Source organism: Podarcis cretensis (genome assembly GCF_951804945.1).
Source record: "Podarcis cretensis genome assembly, chromosome: 7".
In the NCBI taxonomy this organism is placed as follows: Eukaryota; Metazoa; Chordata; class Lepidosauria; order Squamata; family Lacertidae; genus Podarcis; species Podarcis cretensis.
In genome coordinates, this window is record NC_137176.1 from 4,105,059 (window position 1) to 4,130,533 (window position 25,475).

At 43.8% G+C, this 25,475-nt stretch overlaps 1 protein-coding gene across 5 annotated transcripts in view; it reads left to right on the forward strand.

The window, feature by feature from the left end:
- Positions 1-9,694, forward strand: part of CXXC5 (CXXC finger protein 5) — a 68,179-nt gene extending 58,485 nt beyond the window's left edge. For all 5 annotated transcript variants that reach the window (XM_079983675.1, XM_079983678.1, XM_079983677.1 and 2 more), the window contains one exon: positions 8,752-9,694. In XM_079983675.1, coding sequence (XP_079839801.1) covers positions 8,752-8,796 — 45 coding nt within the window. In that variant the 3' untranslated portion in view covers positions 8,797-9,694. The remainder of the gene's footprint in view (positions 1-8,751) is intronic.
- Positions 9,695-25,475: the final 15,781 nt, after the last annotated feature.

The window sequence follows — 25,475 nt, forward strand, 5'->3', positions numbered from 1 at the left end:
CTTCTGAGTACAGATCCTCCTACTTTGACTATTGGTCACTTTCTAAGGTCTTGGGCATATTTCTTTCCCAGCCCAACTACCAACTGCAAAATGCCAAGTTGAGTGGGTTTTTATTTCCTGGAAGTCCCTTTGGGAGGGGTGAAGTGTGTCTTGTCACAGACGTTGGGCTGTCTTGACTTAGCCTAGCAGCTGTGATTCTTGAAAACTCAATGCCTTTGTTGGTGCAAACACTTCTTGTCAATGGGATGTGACTTAGTAAAGATTACAGACCTCTGCCTAGCAGCTCTCAGTCTTCCTTGTAAGTTGAAAGGGGGTTCTTGGTGAAAACAAAGCAAAACACAGTGAAGTAACATGACAAGCATGCTATGGAAGATGGCAAATGAAAGAACAGGACGAGTAATTAGATGCATATGATCAAGATAAGGATGCAACCCTGTCAGTAAACAAAATTATCTTAGGAAAGTTTAGCACATCTTAAGATGCAGAATAAATTTTACTTTGCTAATCGGTCAGTTTCCCAGATGTGGAAAGGTTTGGGGCTGTTCATTACTCACACTAGAGCAGGTTGGGGGACTGGGGATTTGAGGCAAGGACCCCAAATCCCAAAGCTGCCAACGATCTGCAAGCCACATTGACAAGTGGGCCGGGTTGCCCACCTGACATATGACATTATGTGTGGATAGCATTCAGTGCTGAATGCAAGCCAGGCAAGTTAGTGAAGCAGTAGCCTTTGGGCAGAACTACATGTTACATGCAAATGTGTGCACCAAACCACAATGTTTGCTGCTTCAACGGGGGGGAAAGCAGGTGCTGTTGAGAAGCTTGATACTGGTAATCCAGAATGGAGAAGCAGTGGGAAGAGATGCTTAACCCTTCTGATACTTGTTGTTTTTCTTCTGAAACACTCATCACCTCTTCCATGGGTGCTTGCCCACTTCTGTGGGGTTCCTGGTGCCTGTTTGCAAAATGTAAAGACATATTTGGAACCTGATGGGAGAAAAAGCAGCATAGCCGGGGAGAGGAATTGCTAGAGAAATGTAGCATGCATAGGAAAGGGTTAAGCATCTCTGCTCAAAATTGCTCCCCTCCAAAATGCTTTTTGATAAAAGCAGCAGCCATCATTATTCATATGTAACATGTAGCTCTGCCATTCTCTTTCATATAAACAATGCAGTCTCGATTGAGAATTGCTTTAGGTGATGGATCAATTCTATTGACACGCCTTGCTATTCCTGAGTTGCAAAGTTGTCAGGTCACAACTGAAAGAAGGATCCTGTAGCTTTGAAAATTAGGTTCTGTGGCTGATGCAGAGCTGATCTCCCCATCACCAAGCAGTGCTCAAGAAGAACGGAGGAAGCTGAAGAGATTGACCCACTTGGTTTGAGAGCTGAAGAGATTGACCCACTTGGTTTGAGCCCCATATGATTGCAAGCACAAACAGAAAATATGCACTGCTGACATTTGGGCCTAAGCTAGCTAGCTTTATTGAATGGAGGGCAGCAAAGTATTGTGTCTCCTTTGCCATTTGACCTCCCCCTTGTTCCTTATTTGGTGGTGAAGGGGGGGGGGAGAGAAGGCATGTAGCATCCATGTTTGTACAAGTCTTTGCTGCTGGTCTTTGAAAGGTACAGGCCCCTTCTCCAGGTTGAAACCCTTTCTTGTTCGGCAGCTGGCTAATTTTTGAAAAGCTTCAATTTCTGGGGTGGGGTGGGGGAACCTACCCCCTTCAATTCCATTTAATCTAGATATTGGGCAGTGGGGCAATGAGTTTTTTTCCTGGTTATGCTGCTTAAGTTATTTTCTCTGAAGTTAGTGAAGGCTATAGGCATCACACTCTCAATGAAGACAGCAATACATTGCACAGAGAATGTAATAACTTGCTTTCTTATTAGCCACATTCAACGTTTTTCAATTAGCATCAGATTGGAATGCATACTTAGGGTGGGGGGGGACCAGTCTGGGTGGTGGTGATATGAGGGGTTGGTATCTTTCCCAAACTGCCATATTGCTAAATTATATTCCTGTTCTAATTTGCTGAGTCAGTGATCTGGAAAAGGGGAAAGGGGAAAGTCCATCTCTCCTAAAGAGACCCAAAGTGGGATTCCACAGTGCATATTAGGCTGCTGTGTTTTCCCTCATTTTCTTTGCGTTATGGGGGAAGTTAAATGACACAGCGAACCTGTGGAAGGCTTTATAGCTTGGTTTATCCTTTTTTATTTTGTTCTCTTGCTGACTGGGAAATGGGAATAAATGAAACCGCTTTCAAATTATATGATGGGACTTGCTCCATTTACAGCAAGTCTACTCTAATTTTGGGAGAGTTAGGACTAGCATCTCCCAAGCAGTGGCAGGCGTATTCTGAGCTAAAATTAATTGCTACTGGTTTATATCAGATAAATGAAAATAATGTAAGGAGAAACCTGCTCAGTCTTTGATATCTCTAATGCTGCAATCCTGTGTACGCTTTCCTGGGAGCAAGCCCCAGTGAACACAGTGGGACTGACGTTGGAGAGAGCATGCATAGGAGATAGGAGGCTGCATAAGTAGATAGAAACTACTTTATATATATATTAATGGTTAGTGTGAATAGGAAATAAAATTTTTGACCTTCATTTGAAGTTAATTTTGTCAGAATCCTTTTTTTTTAAAAAAAAAAAAAGAAAGAAAGAAAGGGGGGGGTCCCGCAATAATTTCAGTTGTCCTGTTCGATAATGGAACATGGTGCGTAGGCCACTTGGATGCTGAGAAAGATAACATACAGATAGGTGGCAAAGTAGGCTTACATTTAAGGATCTCCTGCAACATAGTTTTGTAAACTTCTTCAAAGGTATTGTTGATCATCTCTGTACTTCATTGATTCATAAAATTCTAGCATTGGAAGGGAACTTGAGGGTCATCTAGTCCAATCCTCTGCAATGCAGGGCTCTTTTGCCCAATGTGGGGCTCAAACCCAGGACCCTGAGATTAAGAGTCACATGCTCTACCAACTGAGCCATGCTAGGGTCGCTTATCCCTTCTGTCTCTTGCACTTCCCTTGAGGAGCTCATCTTGGTGCAGGTGGTCTCTCCCCCCCCCCCCATCCTCTCAGCAAGCCTGTGATGTAGTTTAGACTGTGTGGTAGAAAGCGACCTGTACAGTCACGGCCTGATCTCGCTGGCTGTCTCACTCAACACCGAGAGCTGCATTTGCCACACAAATCCTGGATCACTAACAAGCAACATTTGTTTTAGCCAGACCAATTTAACTGGAAAGTTTGTTCTATCTAAAATGCCTTGCACAGCCCTCTTCCCCTTTCTATAATAGTCCACAGGTCTGTGAACAAAGGCATAGTAGAATTGTGTCTAGACTCCTTTCAGTATTAATAATATCATCTGTGCAGGATTATGTAATCTGCAGTCACACACAGCCCACTGCAGGATTTCCACCCTGCTTACTTAACATGAGTGACAAACACATTCTGATGTCTCACCATCTTTCAGTCGTTGTCACCTTAGCAGACTTCCTGAGTCCCACACAACTTGTTATCCTACAGGCAGCAAAAATATTCTTCTCCCACTCGAGCTGGTGAAATTCCCTACTGCTGAACAATTTGCTCTGGAGCAATATCAGCCATTGATTTGTTTTCTGCCATCCTCTGCTCCTTTGGGTGGAAGGAAGGGATAGAAGTTAAATAACTAAAATTGGGTAATTTCTCCAATTCCTGCTTCCCAGTCCCCAAAACACAAGCCCTCCAAGATAAATCAGACCAAGGTCCATCTAACCCAACAGTGTTTTGAATAAGATGCAGGCCAATGCCTTTGAAACACCACAAGCAGGGCATCAAAGGTACTCAAAGCATCTGTTAACTTGATAGATAGACTGCAGTTGTATGTGGAGGCTGTCATTTATGCCTATTCATGCCAAGTAAATACTCTGTTTCAAAAGCCAGCTTGCAGGGATGTTGCATGTTTCTGTACAGATCATTGATGTTAGTATGACTAAAAGGTAAAGGGACCCCTGACACAGCTGCAGAGGAATCTGGGGTTGCGGTGCTCATCTCGCTTTACTGGCCGAGGGAGCCAATGTTTGTCCACAGAGAGTTTTTCCGGGTCATGACTAAGCCGCTTCTAGCGAACCAGAGCAGTGCACGGAAACGCCGTTTACCTTCCCGCCGGAGCGGTACCTATTTATCTACTTGCACTTTTTTGGTGTGCTTTCGAACTGCTAGGTTGGCAGGAGCAGGGACCGAGCAACAGGAGCTCACCCTGTTGTGGGGATTCGAACCGCTGACCTTCCGATTGGCAAACCCTAGGCTTTGTGGTTTAGCTAGCACAATGCAAAAAGATAAAAAGTGTGCTGCCCTATGAATTAAATTTGGCATTTGCATCTGTATCCATGCTGAAGAAGCCTAGCCGGTACCCCCCCCCCCCCCCCGTTCCTCCTGCCTCCTTTTCTAACCCTGGAGACGTGGGCTTTGGTGATTGTTCCGATTTCCACAGCTCTCCAGCTGAGCCCCCCCCCCCATATTAATATACAAGGGTGGTTTAGGGGCAGGCTCATGGGCAGCAAGAAGGAAATCAGCCCTGCTCTGCCAGTAGACATGGGAACAGCTGCCCAGCCCATTTGCATCTGACATCCGGAACAGCGGAAGGAGCAGGGGAGTCAGCTGTGCTGCATCTGGAACACTGAGAGGACAAATAGAACAATTGCAGAGGACCTGCTCCAGATCATTTTAAATATCCTTTCAGAAATTGCCTTCTCTAAGACCCGCTTTGCTGTTTCTCATGGACTCTCCAAATTTGTGAGGCAAGCCTGTGAAGGTTAAAAAGTGATTATTTCCCAGTACTCACTCTCTCTCTCTCTCTCTCTCTCTCTCTCTCTCTCTCTCTCTCTGTGTGTGTGTGTGTGTGTGTGTTTCAGTGACAGGTCAGGGTCAGGTCAGGTGCCCCATGATATTCTTGTAAAGAAGCTGGTAAAATGCGGACTTGACTATGCTACCACTCAGTGGATTTGTAACTGGCTGACTGACCGAACCCAAAGGGTGCTCATCAATGGTTCCTCTTCATCCTGGAGAAGAGTGACTAGCGGGGTGCCACAGGGTTCTGTCTTGGGCCCGGTCTTATTCAACATCTTTATCAACGACTTGGATGATGGACTCAAGGGCATCCTGATCAAATTTGCAGATGACACCAAACTGGGAGGGGTGGCTAACACCCCAGAGGACAGGATCACACTTCAAAATGACCTTGACAGATTAGAGAACTGGGCCAAAACAAACAAGATGAACTTTAACAGGGAGAAATGTAAAGTATTGCACTTGGGCAAAAAAAATGAGAGGCACAAATACAAGATGGGTGACACCTGGCTTGAGAGCAGTACATGTGAAAAGGATCTAGGAGTCTTGGTTGACCACAAACCTGACATGAGCCAACAGTGTGACACGGCAGCTAAAAAGCCAATGCAATTCTGGGCTGCATCAATAGGAGTATAGCATCTAGATCAAGGGAAGTAATAGTGCCACTGTATTCTGCTCTGGTCAGACCTCACCTGGAGTACTGTGTCCAGTTCTGGGCACCACAGTTCAAGAAGGACACTGACAAACTGGAACGTGTCCAGAGGAGGGCAACCAAAATGGTCAAAGGCCTGGAAACGATGCCTTATGAGGAACGGCTAAGGGAGCTGGGCATGTTTAGCCTGGAGAAGAGGAGGTTAAGGGGTGATATGATAGCCATGTTCAAATATATAAAAGGATGTCACATAGAGGAGGGAGAAAGGTTGTTTTCTGCTGCTCCAGAGAAGCGGACACGGAGCAATGGTTCCAAACTACAAGAAAGAAGATTCCACCTAAACATTAGGACGAACTTCCTGACAGTAAGAGCTGTTCGACAGTGGAATTTGCTGCCAAGGAGTGTGGTGGAGTCTCCTTCTTTGGAGGTCTTTAAGCAGAGGCTTGACAACCATATGTCAGGAGTGCTCTGATGGTGTTTCCTGCTTGGCAGGGGGTTGGACTCAATGGCCCTTGTGGTCTCTTCCAGCTCTATGATTCTATGATTCTAGGGTAACCCAGCAGGCACGGGAAACCTGGCTCATTGTCAAAGAGTTGTGTTCCAACAGCAAACTTGAACCTAAGAGCTCCTCACAGCAGGAAATGCTCCTGAAGAACTCATAATGGCTCATCTTAGTGAGAAATAAGCATCCTTTTCTGTCCCTTCAGGTTCATCAGCTGGTAAATGCCAACAACTTGCAGGATTCGAATAGCAACCATTGTGGGGCAAAGCTGTTGATTCAGAATCAGAATCATTCATAAATATCACTTGTGTTTCTCTGACGAGGGGCACCTTTAATAAGTGCAACCAAAATGTTGGCTTTTGGACAATCGGTTTCCTAAGAGGAATGTTACACTAGATAATAGGTTTAGGCTGTGATCCAGAACATGCTTACTTAGGAGTTTGGTCCCAGATGAATTCAGTAGAAATGACTTCCAAGTACAGATGTGTAAGACCAGGCCACAAGTTTATCAGGCCCAAGCTAGCTGTTATGAAATATCTGCATGTTTGATTGCATGGATCAATGATTGATTCCCTGGTGCTTTGGCAGTCTTTCAGGACGGAGACAAACATAATGTGTGGCAGAAATGTTTTCAATGGCACATTTGATACACTTCTTTTCAGGACAGCAAAAGCTTGTTCAGACCATTTCCACTACACTTACCCTGCCTGCCTCCATCATTTTTTATTCTTTGAAATGACACATAAAGGCAGTGCCCACTGCTCCAAGTGGCAATTCCCAGATACTCCATTAATGGCATGTGCAAGTGGTATGTTTTACCACTTCAAGAACATTCATAAAACGCATATTTTAAAGGTGTTACTAAAACAGTTGCTATCTTTTGGAATAATAAAGACAGAGGAATGAATAAAATGTCACTTTCAAAACTATGTATCAGTTTTGGAAGTGGTATTTTATTCATTCCTCTGTCTTTATTATTTCAAAAGATAGTGTTTTTTATAAAGTAGAAAAGCAAGATGGCAATGATTAAAAGGGAAGGGAAGCCCAGTTGGTATTTTCTTTAGCATTTTTGTATGATAAGTTATTTTATTGCAAGTTGCTCTGGACTAAGACATATTTTGAGTTCTACTGCCTAGTCTACACGACCTTTTTAGTCAGAGGACACTGACCAGCAATATTAAGAAGACCTGAAGCAGCAATATGAAGCCTTAAGGAGGGATGGATAAATCCTTCCCTTTGCCATCAGTCATGGAGGAAATGGTGCTGTGTTTAAAAAGTCAACAATGAGTCCCTTTATATTATGGCTTTTTAAAGTTCTCAGGCTGTTAAAAACCATCACATGGCTGGACAGGTTGGTGGCAATTTCCTCGGCTTTCACCTCCTTTGTGTCTGAAAAACAAGCGAGCCAATAAAATACTAAATTGTGTTGCCAGCCTTGCATTGGGAAGGAGAGATGCTTCCCACACAAGGCTTATCAAAGTTTCTGTATAGCTCTAGCCTCTATAGTTTTATACCCAGAGACATAAAATGGACACATCAAAATAACATGCCAAATAGCTGGAAGGTAAATATCTCAATAACAGAAAATATTACAGTGCTCCTGGAAGATACTCATGCTTTGGCCAGAGAGAAGGAATTATACCATTGTGAAACGGCCACAGATAATGCCTCCTCCCTCCCTAACCCTAACCCGCCCCATCTTTGAGATGCGTCCTGAGCAACCAATGAAACCAAACCTCAACAACAGCAACCAAGCACATTCCTGGAGGCTTTGGTAATTAAATGAGCAAAGCTTTTCATTCCAGCAGACCCCATTCTCCTGTTAGCTTTGTTCAAGAAATTTTGATCTCCCTCCCTCCCTCCTTCCCTCCTTCCTTCCTTCCTTCCTTCCTTCCTTCCTTCCTTCCTTCCTTCCTTTCTTTCTTTCTCCTGGCTTGTTTACAGTAGCAGGAAAGGTTGCATGCCACAGCATGGTGAAGTCAATTTTAAAAGATAGGTAGTGCTGTCCTACCACTCTTCCTTCCAGATTGTGAAGTTGCAACTCTTTATTGCCCCACTTTGGGGGAGATTAATGTGCATCCCTGAAGCTCTCTATTATAGGGGTAAGGATATGTATGCATCTGACTGACAAAGTAACAAGCACAATAAACATGCACAAGTATCTCCTGAGTGTGTAACTGCCAGCCACGAGTCCCTTCATCACAATATGCATTTGCTGTGCTATTGGAATGGTCAGTAGGGAATCGGAAGTTTATTCTTAGTGGACTCTGCATGACATGAGGCCAGTGATCAGTGAGGACTTATTTCTGTGTTCATATAAAGAGACTTCAGACCACTTTCTCCCCACTCCCTGCCCAAAAGTACCATTTGAAAGTATGAAAAGAGCAGTTTGCCGCTTCTTTAGGCTGTATACAGCAAAAGCATTTGGCCAAAGGGCCAAAAGGTTTCACAAGAGACTACTGGGTACCATGAAGAATTGCAAATAGAGAAGATGTGAAGTTGTAAATATGTCTTTTGCAGGAGCAGAAAGTTGGAAAAATAGGTTTGGGAGGGGAGGACACCGTAATTGGAATTACAAATATGTAATGGTGTAAGGTTAGTGTTGAAGAACAGCCACACTGGAGCTGAATGGCAGGGCATTGTGTGTGGTGTAATGTTCTGGACTTTCCTTAAAAGGCGCAAAGCTGCTGACTCTGCCCGGGGCTTGTTCTTCTCTTCCCTGCTCATCATGTGTCCCTGTTCTGTTCTCTTCTGTCTCTGCAGAAAGTGATGCTTCCTACAGGCGCTGCATTCCGGTGGTTTCAGTAGGAACAAGAATCCCAAAGCTCTGTCATCCAGTGCAATGTCACTGCTTGCTTGTGTTGTCTCAGGCAAGGCCTTTTTTGGGCGGAAATGAATGGATGCGCCTGTGTCTCCTTTAGAACCAAAAAAATTTTCTCGCAGATTTCATTCCTGTTTTTATATTTTTTTTGGCATTTGTTTAACATCTTCGAGTACTAGTAAAAAACAAACATTAACTGCTTTTCAAATAATTTTTTAAAAGAATCCATAAAGTAACAAGACATTATAGAGTATGGACAATCAATTTATTTTCCTGTGTTTTGGTGTTGATGTTGTTTATGTGTGGAAGATGCAGTTTTTGTGTAGAGAATGTAAATTTACAGTAACCTTTTAAATCTAGTTACTAATAAGCACTACTGTAATTAGCACAGCTGTTTATTCATTCATATTTTTGTTTGATTAATTTCCATCATTAAAGAAAAATAGTGTGGCTAGTTTCTAGAATCGCTCAACTTCATGTTTATAAATGAGAATATGTTTAAAATAAGGTAGTTTCTCTTTCCCTAACATACACATAAGATTAAGGTTTAATCAGCAAAATGTTTGGTATGAAAAAGTGGAAATGTACTGCAAAACTGGCAAGTTTTTAAAGCAAAGCAAAATAATAATTAAGTTTAGACCAAGAAGAACTGCACACTAGAATAAACCTGGAATTAACTGCAATTATTCTCTTTTAGAAAAACATTACTGGAATTCAGATATAAAGCTATTGCAGAACCCGTGTTGGAAACATATATGAGTCTTTTTCTTCTGTTCAAAGCCCTTGTTTCCCTGCTTTCTGACCATCACTAACTGAAAGGCTGTTTGTAATGTTCTAGCGATTCAGGCTGTTTTGTGAATAAAAATGAAAGCATGTTTTGTGTCATGGTTTACATTTCCATTATTCTGTCTGTTTTGGTTGCATGCAGGGGGGCTTTGTTTATGTTTCGATTGCCATGGGGGGGCAATACTAAGGCAAAACAAAAATGGCCTCTTTTAGATATGTTGGGTTTCCTCCACACACACAGTATTTTCCAGTGTTTGCCATTCAGGTGGTTTAAATTAAGGCAGCTGGTTATTTTTAAGGCTGCAACTCTAACCTTACTTTAAAGGTAAAGGGACCCCTGACCATTAGGTCCAGTCATGACCAACTCTGGGGTTGCGGTGCTCATCTCGCTGGGAGTAAACTCCATTGAATGCAGTAGGATTTACTTCCAGGCAGGCATGAACGTATGATCTCCCAAGTCATATGGAGAGCAGGCCCATTGATTTTATTGGGTGTGCTCTGAGTAGTACTGACATTAGAGATCACACCAAGGGTTCTTGTTTGTTCATGTTTTCTTTTAAATAACTCCCCCCCCCAAAGAAATGAAACAGTGAGACCTTTCCCTTTGCAAGCAGCATTGGGTTACTAGCTAGCTGAACATGTTCCGCAAATATATGGGTATGGGATCTGGATTTATTTATCAACTCAAACAAACATCTGATAAGTTGAAAGGTCATCAATTTTCAGAACAATTAGAAATCAACATAGCATTCATGTTTCCAAATTTATAGGGATATTATCTGTCTTAGGCCACCAAATCGTTTTTGCCTTAAGCAAATGAGTTGCAAGTGGCTCTAGAGCAGAGATAGCCAACACTGCGCCCGTCAGATAGTGTTGGACTACAATCCCATCAGCTCCAGCCACCTTGGCCAGTGGTCAAGAATGATGAAAGTCAATGGAACTTACATCATCTTTAGCCATTTTTTTTGGGGGGGGGTGGCTGATGGGAACTATAGTGCTACAACATCTGAAGTGCACCGTGTTGGCTACCCCAGCTTCAGGGGGTTATACACAATTGTTTCCCTCCATATATGGAAAGCTCACTGATCCTTTGGAGGCTTCCATGCATTTTCACTGAATTCCCCTTTCTCCCACAGCTCCCTAGGCCACCTCCCATGTTTTTCCAAAGTTTCTCTCTCTCCCCCCCCCACCTCCCCATAGAAGATGGGAAGGGGTGTGCAGAGGACAAAAATGTTTCTTATCAACAAAGACGCACAACTGGATGCAGCCCGGAAGAAATTAAATATTGGTTTATTTAGGGCTGTCAGTTACTGCAAACAAGGAGCAGGATTTGGAAATAGTCTTTCTCGCATAGCTGCTGTCACTGAGTTCCTTGATATCTTAGGCTTACCTCTGTTTTGCATAAGGCAAGACAATCTCATTAACATAAAACAGTAACAACACTTTTGTCAATAAAAATATTAGGTGAGTGCTTAAAAGAGAGGGTTTATTTTATTTCTTAAGTGACTACACCAAGGAAGCAAACTTGTTCCGATATTGCCATTCAGTCGCTGCAAATATATTGTGAATTCGTGCAATTCAAGGAAATCGAAAGTATAAATTGATTTGGAAACATAAGGATGGAAGAAGGCAAATTCTGTATCCCAGGACCACCAAGAATACGCCATACTTTTGAGCTATAGCACCACTTGCACTTTCCTCTTGCTTCACGGTCTTACAGAAACAAGTTGTAATTTACTACTAGCAACACAAAATAAGAAAATACAAGGAAAACCGAATTCCAGGTGAGCATGGACTAGGTTCCTCCCAACCCTGCTTGCCACAAACCACTTCGTTTGACTCAAATGGGCATCTCACCATCCTGTGGAAGTAAAGGTAAAGGTACCCCTGCCCGTACAGGCCAGTCTTGACAGACTCTGGGGTTGTGCGCCCATCTCACTTAAGAGGCCAGGGGCCAGCGCTGTCCGGAGACACTTCCGGGTCACGTGGCCAGCGTGACATCGCTGCTCTGGCGAGCCAGAGCCGCACACGGAAACGCCGTTTACCTTCCCGCTGGTAAGCGGTCCCTATTTATCTACTTGCACCCGGAGGTGCTTTCGAACTGCTAGGTTGGCAGGCGCTGGGACCGAGCAGCGGGAGCGCACCCCGCCGCAGGGATTCGAACCGCCGACCTTTCGATCGGCAAGTCCTAGGCACTGAGGCTTTAACCCACAGCGCCACCTGCGTCCCTCTTTCCTGTGGAAGTACTGTACCTCAAAAACAAAATGTGGACTTAAAGCCACGAAGATCGGCTGGAGATTGGGGGAGGGGGGCAGCAGAAATATGTGGTGAATTTTTGGAAGTCTGTTGCTTCCTGGGGTCTGCTGGTGCCAGGATTAGCAAAAAACAGAATATGTTATGAAGCAAAGGCATGCAGCTTTCAGAATTCTCATTTTCTTGACACAGAATTTGTAGTGCCTTAAGTGCACGTATTTTTAGTGCATGTAGTTTGCATTTTTTTACCACAGAAATGCACACAGCTCTGTTAGGTACAGAGTTGATCAGGATCACAGACTTTAAAGGAATAGGTACTCTTTTAGAGGTCTTGCAATGTCATAGAAAATAAGCACCGTTTCTGATCACACAATGGACATCCTGGAACACTGCAGATGAGAGATGTTCTATGATCGGGAAAACCACAGCACACAGCTTTCAGACACAATGGGCAAGCAGACATCGCCGTAATCCTAGACCTTCAACTGCTTAGAACAGGCAAGATAACACTGCGGCCTCTGAATAAGATGATGGTAGAATGTGGCTGTTGGCATTAGAGGGGCAGCTGGGTGGCCAAACCTCGACCCACAGATTTCTGTTTTAATAGCAGATAAACTACAGTGGTGTGAGCAGTTTTTCATGCCACAGAGAGAACAGTTGCGTTTCTGTGATGCTTTCACAGAGGTTGCCATTAGAATGCTTGTGATGCAGACTAAAATTCAGTTACCCATTCTATACCCACAGCATCTTGAAAATGAATCCTCCCCTTGAAAACTATACAAAATGATGCTGGAAAAGAATTCCAAATTGCATTGAGCACTTGTCGTAGATAGAAATTGCTGACTTCTCAGCAATATTCCATGGAATCTGTAATGAAGAGTAGTGTATAAATCTTTACAAAATATATTTGCTGGCAATGCTCATGGTGTTCTCTGCTAAACAATTATGTGGGAAATGTTTCCTACTCAGAAGTCAGTGCTGACACAGTTTATACCACCACTTCCTTCCTGTGCTAGGCCTACATACACACTCAACTAATGCAAATTCGGCCCAAGAGCATGTTTCAATTTACTATCATCATCATTTAAATTTGTGTTTAAATTCTTGTCTGATGCTAACCACACTGGAAACCTGCTTTCCACCAGTTCAGACTATTTGCTCATCTAACTGCTCCAGGGATGCGGGGCAGAGGCCTTTCATGACACAGGCTACCTGAATCTTTTAACTGGTAACCTTAGATCAGTGTTTCCCAAAGTGGGCGCTACTGCCCCCTGAGGGGCTATGGAATGATCTAGAGGGGCAGCAGTAGCCTCAGGTTCAGTTGGGGGGCGTTGAATAAAAATAAGGGGGCGGGGGAAGCATAAAGAAGAGAAGAGAAGAAAATTTCAAAAAAACGTTCATACACATTCCTCTGTCGTATAATGACGTCGACTGCCAGGTTGGGCGCTGCTGCAGGACGGTGACAAGGCCTCCCCTGGATCCGATGGTCCTGCTGGAGGCGAGGGGTTTTCCTGGGCTTGGGTGAACCCTGTGTGTAATGCAAATGTTAATATGGTTGGTTTTAATAAATAAGTTTAAAAATCCAAGCTTCAGGGTGTCATATTTACAACAACATTTTCTTTATTATGTTGTAGGATGTAGGTAGAAACAGAGATACATAAAAGAACGCAAATTTGTCACAGCATCTTTCTGTTTGTTCACTTAAAGAAGGTAGATTTCCAGGGGGTGCAAAGTAAAAAAAAAAAAAAAATATTGGAAAAGGGGTCAAATAAGTTAGGGAACCTCTGCCCTAGAAGAATGAACCTAGGACTTTCTGGATGAAAAGCAGCAGCTGTAACATTGAGCTGCAGCCTCTAGTCACGACTCAAAACCTGGATGCATGTTAAGGGAGAGTTAACATCCCTGGCAAAAAAATGTGGCGCTTGATGCTTCTCCCTTTCATCTTGGGAGAATCAACAGCAGGGCTGGGTGTTCAACTGGGTCCTTATTGCTGTTGCTGCTTTGTTATTATTTACGTAGGCTCTGGAATGATTGACAGGCATGGCTGCCATTTAGCTAATTCATTGATTAATGTAACTTAATGCCTACGCAGTCTGTCCAGCAAGCCCTCTGGCAGCTGGGATTCTGAAATGACAAGACATCCATACAAGCCCCACTAAAATCACAAATGTATTTGGTGTTATATGGCTATGACGCTTACTTGGGGGCTTTACTTGACTCAAGCACTTGAGGAATCCCTGCAACAAAGCGTTCAGTTCCTGCTTGAAAGAGAGGTTGGCTATGGGATTCTGCAAGCAAGTCCCAGGGCCAGTTTTGCTGTGCCACACAGAGCAATAAACTCATGGAGACAAGGAATCACAAAGGTGGCACAAGTGGTGGCATTTGTATGGAAGGTGCAGAGTGAATCTCTTGTTGCATAATCCATGGAAATCAGACAGTATGTTCTACTGCAACAAAATAAAAAATATGCCATGTCCCTACTAGTGGCTTGCCATGATGGGAGCAGTGGCTATTTTCCCATAGTCCCTGAAAGTGTAATGTACTCGGAGCAATTCAGGGATGAAATGCAATATGTGCTCAAGTGTTGACAATTCCAGAGGTGACGTTCCAAAGCCAAGCCGATTTTCATGGGTGCTCTTATCTTTCTCAAACAGCTCAAACTGGCCTAGCCAAGAGAGTAAAAATTTGCCATATTGGGGAAGGGATTTCTCCTCGCAGGGGCTATCCACTTCTGCTCCTCACAACCAGCCAGCACACTCTTTTGAGTACACAACATCATGAATGTATTACTACTAGTTTAATGGCAAAATAAAGTGCCTTATTTCATTCTGCAGCTTTGAGAAAGAGTGGGGTGAGAAGCATGAAGCCTACATGCACAGTTGCTACAACTGGTGGGTTGTGCTATTCCTAATAACAAGGCCAGTGGAAGTGATGACATTCCAGCTGAACTACTTAAAATTCTGAAAGATGATGCTGTAAGGTGCTATCAAGTTTGGCTTAAGCAGTATGTGGACCGAGAACTCGCAGAAGTGCAAGCTGGATTTCAAAGGGGCAGAGGAACCAGAGACCAAATTGCAAACATGCGCTGGATTATGAAGAAAGCTAGAGAGTTCCAGAAAGACATCTACTTCTGCTTCATTGACTATGCAAAAGCCTTTGACTGTGTCGACCACAGCAAACTATGGCAAGTTCTTAAAGAAATGGGAGTGCCTGATCACCTCATCTGTCTCCTGAGAAATCTCTATGTGGGACAAGAAGCTACAGTTAGAACTGGATATGGAATAACTGATTGGTTCAAAATTTGGTATGGAGTATGACAAGGCTGTATATTGTCTCCCTGCTTATTTAACTTATATGCAGAATTCATCATGCAAAAGGCAGGACTGGATGAATCCCAAGCAGGAATTAAGATTGCCGGAAGAATATCAACAACCTCAGATATGCAGATGGCACAACTTTGATGGCAGAAAGTGAGGAGAAATTAAAGAACCTCTTAATGAGGGTGAAAGAGGAGAGCGCAAAATATGGTCTGAAGCTCAACATCAAAAAAACAAAGATCATAGCTACTGGTCCCATCACCTCCTGGCAAATAGAAGGGGAAGAAATGGAGGCAGTGAGAGATTTTACTTTCTTGGGCTCCATGATCACTGCAGATGGTAACAACAGTCACAAAATTAAAAGACGACTGCTTCTTGGGAGAAAAGTGATGACAAACCTAGACAACATCTTAAAAAGCAGAGACATCACCTTGCCGACAAAGGTCCATATAGTTAAAGCTATGGTTTTCCCAGTAGTGATGTATGGAAGTGAGAGCCTGACCATCAAGAAGGCTGATCGCCGAAGAATTGATGCTTTTGAATTATGGTGCTGGAGGAGACTCTTGAGAGTCCCATGGACTGCAAGAAGCTCAAATCTCTCCATTCTGGAGGAAATCAGCCCTGAGTGCTCACTGGAAGGACAGATTGTGAAGCTTGGGCTCCAATACTTTGGCCACCTCATGAGAAGAGAAGACTCCCTGGAAAAGACCCTGATGTTGGGAAAGATGGAGGGCACAAGGAGAAGGGGACGACAGAGGACGAGATGGTTGGACAGTGTTCTCAAAGCTACTGACATGAGTTTGACCAAACATGGGGGGCAGTGGAAGACAGGGGTGCCTGGTGTGCTCTGGTCCATGGTGTCACGAAGAGTTGGACGTGACTAAACAACAACAACAACAACACACACAAACACAAACATTCCGGTGAACCAATTTAAACTAAGCTGTTTCCCATGCCTCAATATTTATTTTGTAGATTGCCTTGAAATCTAGCATGGTGGTATATTAATATTTTTAACAAGCCAATAGAGGAATGCTGGAAAATATTGAACAGCAGACTCTTAGAGAGCCTATCTAAGCACAGTGGCTTTGTGGAAGTTCAACTGAAATGGCAGCTTTCCAAGTCATAGTCTCCGTATGTGACCTCAAGATGTGGGTGCATATCTAATCTCAGACATACACTCAGCCCCCTAGCAACTGTATTTTTGCACTATCTGCAGCTTCCGAGATGGGTGCAAAGGCAGCCCCACATACAGCATACTGTAGGTGATCAAAGCATGGCAAGGCTCTCTCTGTACAGAAATGGGTAATGGGCATTTTGAACTGCTGAGATCATTTTGGTTTATTGTGACAGCAATGGACCTGAAGCACCTCAAAGTACTTACTTGCTCCTTCTGAGCTGGTACACAACCCAATTTCCAGACATTAGAACTACCTATCCACAGGGTCTCTGCCCTTTCAGGATTTTCAAGTTCCAATCCCAGTTTGTTAGCCCTCATCCAGTTTATGACTGCATCCAGACACCAGTTTAGGACATGCACACCCTGTCCTGATTCAGATATGACAAAGAAATGAAACTGGATATCATCAGCATAGTGGTGACACCTTGCCCCAGATCTGCTAATGACTGCCCCCAGTAGCTTCATATAGATACAATATTATTTCAGACAAAATCATGCCTTGTGGCACTCCACAGATCAACTGTCAGGGGGTGAAGGCACCGTAACCCAATGCTACATTCTGGAACATTCCCCTTAAGTAGGAGTGAAACCACTATAAAATGGTGCCATCAATCTACAGCTGTTGGAGACCGTCTAGGAGGATACCACGGCCAACAATATACTGGTATGTGATACCACTGAGCAACCCAGAAGAATCAACAGGGTCACAATCTCCTTGTCCCTCTCCTGAAGATCATCAGGACAGTAAAGGTTGTTTCTGTCCCCAAACTGAAATGGGTCAAGACCATCAATTTCATTGAAGAGTGTATGCAGCTGAATTGCCACCAAACTCTCAGTCACCTTACTAAAAAAAAAAAGTGTATTTTGAGCATGCAGTACCTGGCATAGACTTTGGTTCCAGGGTGTTTTCTTCAGAAGTGGCTGCACCACTGCCATTCACCACGCCCTGGATTCACCCAGTCAACCTTCCACTGCCGGCACAAACCAGGCAGGGTGGGATGGTTTGAGAAAGCATGTAGTAGCCATACAGCTGCAATCATCTTGTCCAGATGTAGTTGTAGCCATGTTGATTTCAAGCACTCCTCCCTTTGGGTCCCAGAGGCAGCTGCAAGTGAAAGTGATAGCCTTTGCAAAAGTAAGTGCAATGGGGACAGATGAGCGCAAAGCCACAAATCACTGGGAAGACATCCAAGCCATGCAATAAAGGATGAGCTGCGTCCAGCACTTTGGGCTTGGGAAGCTGCATCGGCAGCATCCCCTGAATGAGAAGGTTATTCCTTCCCAAACAGCCCCCTTTGTGCTTGTTTCTGACAGGGAGAAATTAAAATGAACTCCACTTTCTTAACCCCCTGCCTTAGACCCTCCCACACTCTCTCTTCCCTAATTATTGTCTTTAAAAGCGGAGTGACCTCAACACAGTCACTGTGGCACCTCCAGATGTCCTTTGATGTCCACCCCCAGATGTTATAAACTACAGCTTCCATCATTCCTGACCATTGCCCATGTTGGCTGACGATGATTTAAGGTGGCACCCACAACATCTGGACCTGTGGCTCTTAGGATACTACTTATTTCTTTTTTTATTATTATTTGACATAGTAAAGCAATTTGTTCTTCATAATTACATGGAAGAGAAGAGAAGAGACTGGGGAACTATGGGCAGTGAAGACTGATACAAAGGAAGGCACATTGATCCAGTACATTTAGGGTTTCATAGGTCATCACCAGCATCATGAACCAATTGAATTGTACCTGGACGCAAAGAAAAAGCCTGTGGAGAGGTGTAACAGGTTTCCTGCAACACATACCTGAGTGGCTGCATTTTGGCCAGTGGAAGCTTCTGAACTACATTCAAGGGCAACCCTATATAATATATAGTATTAAATCTGTCATTTTACCAATGCGTGAATAAAACTCACCAGGGTCCTTATCTGAACTTGGTCTGGCAAAACAAAGGCAAGATGAAAGTACTACAAATTCTATAAGAAGATACATAGAACTCAGTACAACTATAATTCTGACTTTTATTTCCATAAGGAACAGCCATGTTAGCCTATTGCAACAAAAATAAGAAGTTCTGTAGCCCCCTTAATGAATAACTGATTTATTGCAATGTATGTTTTTGTGGAGTGAAGACTATGTCCTAAAACTTCAGTGACAAAGAGTGCACTCATCTATTCATAAAAGCTCATTTCACAATAAACCAGTTTGTCTTTAGTATGCCATAAGACTTTCATATCACACTTAGCTGGTAGTAGTAGTTTGGGGTCTTTATACCTTAATCAGAAGGTTTTTGATAGCTGGATGAGAAATAATGATCAGAAAAGACAACATGAAAGTGCTGTAGATTAGCAACTCAGACTTAGTTGAATCTGGCCCACAATTTTTTAACTTCAAATGGCATCAACATTGCCACTCCATTTATATGTATTTTTGCAGCAATTCATTTGCTCCAAGTCTTCTTCTTGCCTCTAGTTGCGCTCTGGGGCAAAAGAAAAGTGGTCCTCTCGTCCTATCTCATGAGAGAGGTTGTTAAGACAAAAGGGAAGGGCAGTATGGACAATGTTTCTTCAGATCAATGAAAGTTGTTACCTTCCTTGTTACCAAGCCGTTTGTGCAGCTGCCCCATGCTAGTTGAACATGAGGCAGGGCAACAAGAGGAGTTTGTTGTTGTTTAGTCATTTAGTCGTGTCCGACTCTTCGTGACCCCATGGACCAGAGCATGTCAGGCACTCCTGTCTTCCACTGCCTCCCGCAGTTTAGTCAAACTCATGCTGGTAGCTTTGAGAACACTGTCCAACCATCTCGTCCTCTGCCATCCCCTTCTCCTTGTGCCCTCCATCTTTGCCAACATCAGGGTCTTTTCCAGGGAGTCTTCTCTTCTCATGAGGTGGCCAAAGTCTTGGAGCCACAGCTTCAGGATCTGTCCTTCCAGTGAGCACTCAGGGCTGATTTCCTTCACAATGGATCGGTTTGACCTTCTTGCAGTCCATGGGACTCTCAAGAGTCTCCAACACCATAATTCAAAAAAGAAACAGATTAGCAACTATCAAAAACTGCCACTGCCATCTCCTCCAAAGGAAACAGACCATTCTGGATGGTTTTATTTGATGTTTTAATGTAGGTTGTAAACCGCTTTGAGATTTTTTCCTTAAAAATATAAAGTGGTATACAAATGAAATGAATCCTAATCCTAATCTCATGGCTGCTTCCACCACTCAGAGAAGAAGTAAAGGTACTAGACACTAGTTAAAGGGGCAAGGAAATTTTCCCAATGAGCAGCAAACCTGTGACATGACGATACCTGGTTTTTTCTTGTATGCAAAGGAGTCTTCCCTACAATCATAAAAATTAAATGTTGTCCTGTCTGCTTAGAGAAAGGCACTAAGGCTCCAGCTTACTCAGTTCAACAAGCAGCAAGAGGATTCATTCTAATTAACATGGATTTAATTACTTCCCCTCCTGTCTGCAGATCTCCCTGCTGCATTGGGCTTTCCATACGCATGATCTTTGCAAATGTTACATCCACCACATGGACACCTGACAGCCTGGGACAGGCACATGTGGCAGGCCTGGTCAGCAGGTGCCATCTTGCTTCCCCAACACGCTAAAGCTCTGACACATAACAAGAGCTCATGCAAAGTTGCTCAGTGATGAGCCTCCAACGGAAAATGATACAGATCAAGCTGCATCCATGATGTGACTTCAAATGGCTGGTAAAAAGGAGCCATTTTCCTCCCTAGAATATCTGGACCACTACTCAGCCCAGTTTGCAGTTTCATATTTAATTTTCTTTTACTGTGACTTTACTTATGGTTTTTTTCATCAGTTTACTTAGACATGCCTATGCCCATTTCCCCTGGATTTTCTAACTATGACCTGAATCTTCTAAGTGTTAAAACAGAATAGGTGGTCAGCTGTTTGGGGGGTGGCTCCCCTTGCATGATCTTGCAGCCCCAAATGGCAAATTTCAAACCAGGCTAACTTACGCTTTGAGCCTGGTTGAGTTTCCTTTGATTGAGGCTCTGTATAACTTCTGTTTAGCGTTTCCAGAGTGTTAAGTATTTCTGGATTATTGTTGCTTTTGCTGCTGTTTTGTAGGGGGCAGCCCATTGGAGCCAGTGCCTGAATAACATGAAGGGGAAAGACAAACAATTCCTCAAGATAATTCCTGCTCAAGATAACACTACCCATCACTTTCACAGAGGAGCCAAGTGTTTCTCAGGAACTGCTATTGTCATGCAGGATGAGGGCTGCCATGTCCCTCCCCCTCCCCCCCCTTTGCCTGCCCACTTCCCTCTGGCTTCATCATCTGCTCACGAGGGCTGCAGCAGATGCTCCGGCATCCTCAGGGCTCCTGCTTTGCTCCCAGACTCTTCCTTTATGATCATGCGGAGAGAAAAAGTGTGACTGGCACAAATTCCTGATAAGCCCAATGGCTTCTAGGAAGAAGCCATTTCCCCTCTCCTCATTAATATTCTGATTACGTGGGATGCATGAAAACCTTGATTCTTCAACATGCACCCTGCAGTTATCCAAGTGTCAGAGGTAGAATGTAGCATATACATAAATTGCCAACTCAAGTCCCAAACTCATCAAAGGAAGCCTTCTGCACAGTCAGGAAAAACGGCTCTCTTCGGAAAAGAGCAGCGGGTGAAAGTAAGGATTTATAATGGTTGGGATATCCATATATTAAAGGCCTCCTATGCCCACAACTCCTGTTAGGGGTTGTTCATTCCAACCCCTTCCTTATATTTGTGATCAATAATATTGGTCTCTTTTCTTTTGTTGGGCCTAATACGCACTTTGTGGCATTGACTTTGTAAAAAAACAACAAACTGCTTTACATTTGCTTTGAGAGTCCATAATTGAGGTTGTCAAAGGATATTTGCCAGAGTAGCATGACAAACTGATTCATATGTAATCTGCATGTGAAGAGGGGAGCAAGAGATGAATTAATGTATACTTACACTTTAGACATGATTGCAAGCAGTAGAATACTGTACATGCTTTGCGTCCCAGATTCAAGTCCAAGCATTGTGCATTAAAAGACGCAAAAGGGCTGAGAGAGCCTGGAGACCTGCCACCGTGTTGTGGTCTAGAGGCAGAAGAGGATTTAGGGGAGCGCAACAGGTGATGCCACAACTATGCTTTAGAATACTTTAGAATTTGGCAGAGTGCCAAAATTTGGCATTGCACAAGCGTCACAGAAATTTGAGTCCCCAAGGGCCACTACTGCAGATGGGATCTCTGGTCTGGGTCAGGATCAGCGCAGTGAGAAAAGAGCCATCTTTTGAGGGAAGGAACTGTATCTCCAGGGGAAAAGAGCTGACATTCAATGAAATTTTAACTCAGAGTAAACTCACTGAAACTAATTGACCTAATTGCAATGGATCTACTCTGGGTCATGGGCATAGCCAAGGGGCGGAGGGGTCAGTTCTGCCCCCCCCCACCAAAAGTCCTGCACCCCGAATAAAAATCCTGGCTGTGCCCATGTTCTGAGTAAAGCTTCACTGAATACCACTCAGGGTTAGGAAAGACCACTGACTGGAGAAGTGGTGCCAGGCAGAGTTGGCAGACCAATGGCCTGAGACAGTTAGGCCTGCCATACATCCGGGATTTTAAAGGCGGAATTGACATCCAGGTGGAATTTCCGAAATGTGGAGCTTTCTCCTGGATCTTAGGCAAGTCAATTGAAAAATCAATTACGGGGGTTTCCTTAAAACAATTTCAGTGGTTTCCTAAAAACAAAAAAAAAGCTCAACAGCTTTTGGGGTGTCCTGGTTTTTACTTTTTGAAATATGACAACTGTAAAGACAGTATGAACCTCAGTTTTTTGTCCCCACATTCTGGAAATCATAGATACACTGCTATTGAACATGAAGGTTCCCTTTAACTATACTAGTTAGCTAATGATAACTGCTTTGAGCAACATTTTGGAGAGGAAAAGTAGAGTGCCAGCCTGTCTGATAAAATAAATATATTTCTCATTCTCCACTTTTACTCAGGGACTTTCTGATGGTCATGGTGTCTTGAGATATTTCTGATCAAATGGAGCCATCAAGGTCCAGGTAGTCTTAGTACCTGGAGCTGATTTTACCTGTATATATTTAGGTAAAGCACTCACATTTTAAAATATGGAAAACGGGCTGATTGAACCTTGAGGCAGGTGTCAACTTCTTGAGGTTTCTTCTTCTTCTAAGAATCAAAACCAAAACAGGAGTGGCCATGCCAGCCATTCATGAGCTTTATACAGATGTTTCTGGCACTCCTTACTTCCTCTCTTACCAGACAACAGACTTCCCAGCCAGCTACAGACCTTACACATCCTCTGAAGGGTTGGGAGGGTTGCTGCATCTACTCACTCTCCCCACCCCACAGGTCCCCACATATATATTTGCAATACAAAGGCTATGCAGGTGGCCATCTGGTTCTTCTTTACTAGCCTCTTTAGTGGCAACTTGCATCTCAGTGAGACACCACAGTGGCTGTTTCCCTGCTGTCACTCAAAAGGACTGGGCTGTTATTTACATGCCAACAAGGTGGAGCTATCACTTTACATAATAAGAAGCTGGATTCTGCAGCAGAGACATAATTTGATTTAAAAGAATGGTGTCCTGGTGGGGGCCATTAGAATAACAGGGCAGGAAAACTGTTGCCCTAGAAGCTTTATGGTTAATCTGCCCCGTTTGATGGTCTCATTTGAAAATGTTAATTTATGTAAATATAAGCATAGTAACAGCTGCCCTTCAACAAGCATTTAGGGTGAACTTTCTCACAGTCCAGATGATTTTTTTAAAAAATATGCCAGTTTTGGATGGTTCAAATCCAGTAAGGATCAACTCTAGCTGAAGGCACTTAATTTGGGTTCATGCATTTGGGGCTTCATGAGGCAAAATATGTTTCTGGACAAGCCTCCTGTGGTCCATTAGCCAGAGGAAGGGTAGAATGCATTGTGTGTCTAGGCTGTGAAAGAAAAACTATCAACACGTGGCTGTAGGCCTCTAGAGTATACTTCTTGTAGGATTGCACGTTAAGGAAGTATGTGAAAAGGATGCAAATTCAAAAATCGAATAGAAAACCAAACTTCAGATTTCGCATCAGATGGCATGCCTGTCAATCCCAGATAGTTATGAGAGAGTTCTCAGTTCTCATATTTGTCTTGCTCCACCATGTCTTAGCAGGTCTTCTTGGGGTCCCTTTCATGGACAGCTCCCTGACCTTCAGCATAATCATTAAAACCGAACACATCCATCCACTCTTCATTTCATCTGGTTAGGCTGGAAGCAGGTCAGCAGGGAGTAGAATGACTTCCTATAGTGGCTGTCATGCCTCCTATTTTGCAGCTTTCTATTTGGGGGACTGCTTAAAGTCTGGCTTTAAAGAAAAAGCAACCCTAAGCAGGGGGAGAGCAGGAGGGTCCTTGAAGTTCAATGGTTAGGTCACCTGGCCAAAGTGTTCCCCACTGTGGTGAGCTGGACTGTATTCAAAATGAAAATCTGCCTCTCCTTTTGTTCTCTATTTGATGATGCATGTCCTCTTTTTGGTGATGCAAAAGTGGCCACCTTTGGGAAATGAAACATTCTTGAAGGCTTCCATTAGCCAGATTTAGATGCTCACCATCTTCCATAGTTCTTTGAGGAACCATGAAGAATTAAAAATAAAATTAACGAAACAACAAGAGAAATGGAATATATCTCCTAATTCAGGGATCTCTAGGACATGTAGTCAGGGGACACTCCTAGCTTCCTCTGGTTATTCTAATCAGCTTCTACTGATTCAAACTTAGTTTATTTGAGCAAACAAAGAGATCTGCTAGACTAGAAAGCAATTTTACAGTATGTGTGGAAACAACAGCTTTGTTAATCTAGCACAGCCCTTCTCACTTTGGGTTCCCAGATGATTTTGGACTACCACTCCTGTCATCCACGGCCAGCAGGAGCAGCAGTCATGAATGATGGGAACCCAAAGTTGAGAAAGCTTGGTCTAGCATCTCTGACTGCTGTATCCAAGAGAAACTGAGATTTGAACTCTTGATCAGTCCAGCCTATATATCTATGTAAAGTTAAATAGAAGTGTCCTGAACTTAAAGAGGCTCCAGGTAAAAGAAGACCTCTGCAACAGAGGCGTAGTAGCAACCCTTGGTGGCACCTGGGGCAGACTAGTTGTTGAGCTTTTTCTGGGAAATCAAAGTTGTTGATTTCAGGGATGTCAAAATGCCCAGCAATCACCCACCTGCTGCCAAGAATCCCAACCCCTGAAGCACAGCAGCCACCGTGCTGCCGTACAGGCCTGCCCCCCATTCCAGTGCGGGGAGCCCCCCACCCCGGGCTAGCTAGGCTACTACCCTGCAATGGACTCTGTACAGCACTGAATCCATAAAGAATACCAGTGGTGATGGTAGCCAAGGTGACACAGTCAAGTTCTGTGAAGAAGAATGGAGGCTGGGGTTGGTTTTGGTCTTGCTCCAGTCGAAGCAGATGAGACAGGAAATGCTTTTACCTTCCACTTTCTTCCCTCCAGATGTTTCTGAGTGAAAAGGTGCACCAGGAAGCAGAATGAGAGGAGGCGAGAAGTCCAAGGTCACCCAGCAGATCGACAGCGAGGTTCAATGCCAGACCTACTAGGGTTCGGATAAGTGACACACGAGAAACAGTTAGTAAAGTGGCAAGTATGTGCTGCTGGGAATGGAGCTGTGCTCACCATGCACTGAGCAGTCTTTATCCTGTGACTTTTGTGGATTAGCTTTGTGCAAATCCAGATGGGAGGTTTCCTTTAATTTGCTTGGCTTACAGCACTAAAGGCTGCCCTGAAGATTTTCCTCCCAGCACTCAAGGCTGCCATGCTGCTGCCCACTTCCTGCCAGGCTTTCGTCCGTTTGCTGCTGCCTCTCACACAAGGCCACTGCTGCTCTTCCTGGGGGGGGGGGAGTAACTAGCCTGGGCAGTGGGGAAGCCCACGGAAATGCAGTTTGAAAGAGACACACTTCCCGACACCGTATTTGAAAGGTTCCTTGTGAGAGTGGCTTTACCATATGCTGATAATTGTCCAGATGGGTACTGTGGGAAGACTGGGACACACAAAAATGTCTAAGAGGAGCAACTGGGTTAGGGGGTACGTTATGCGGGTC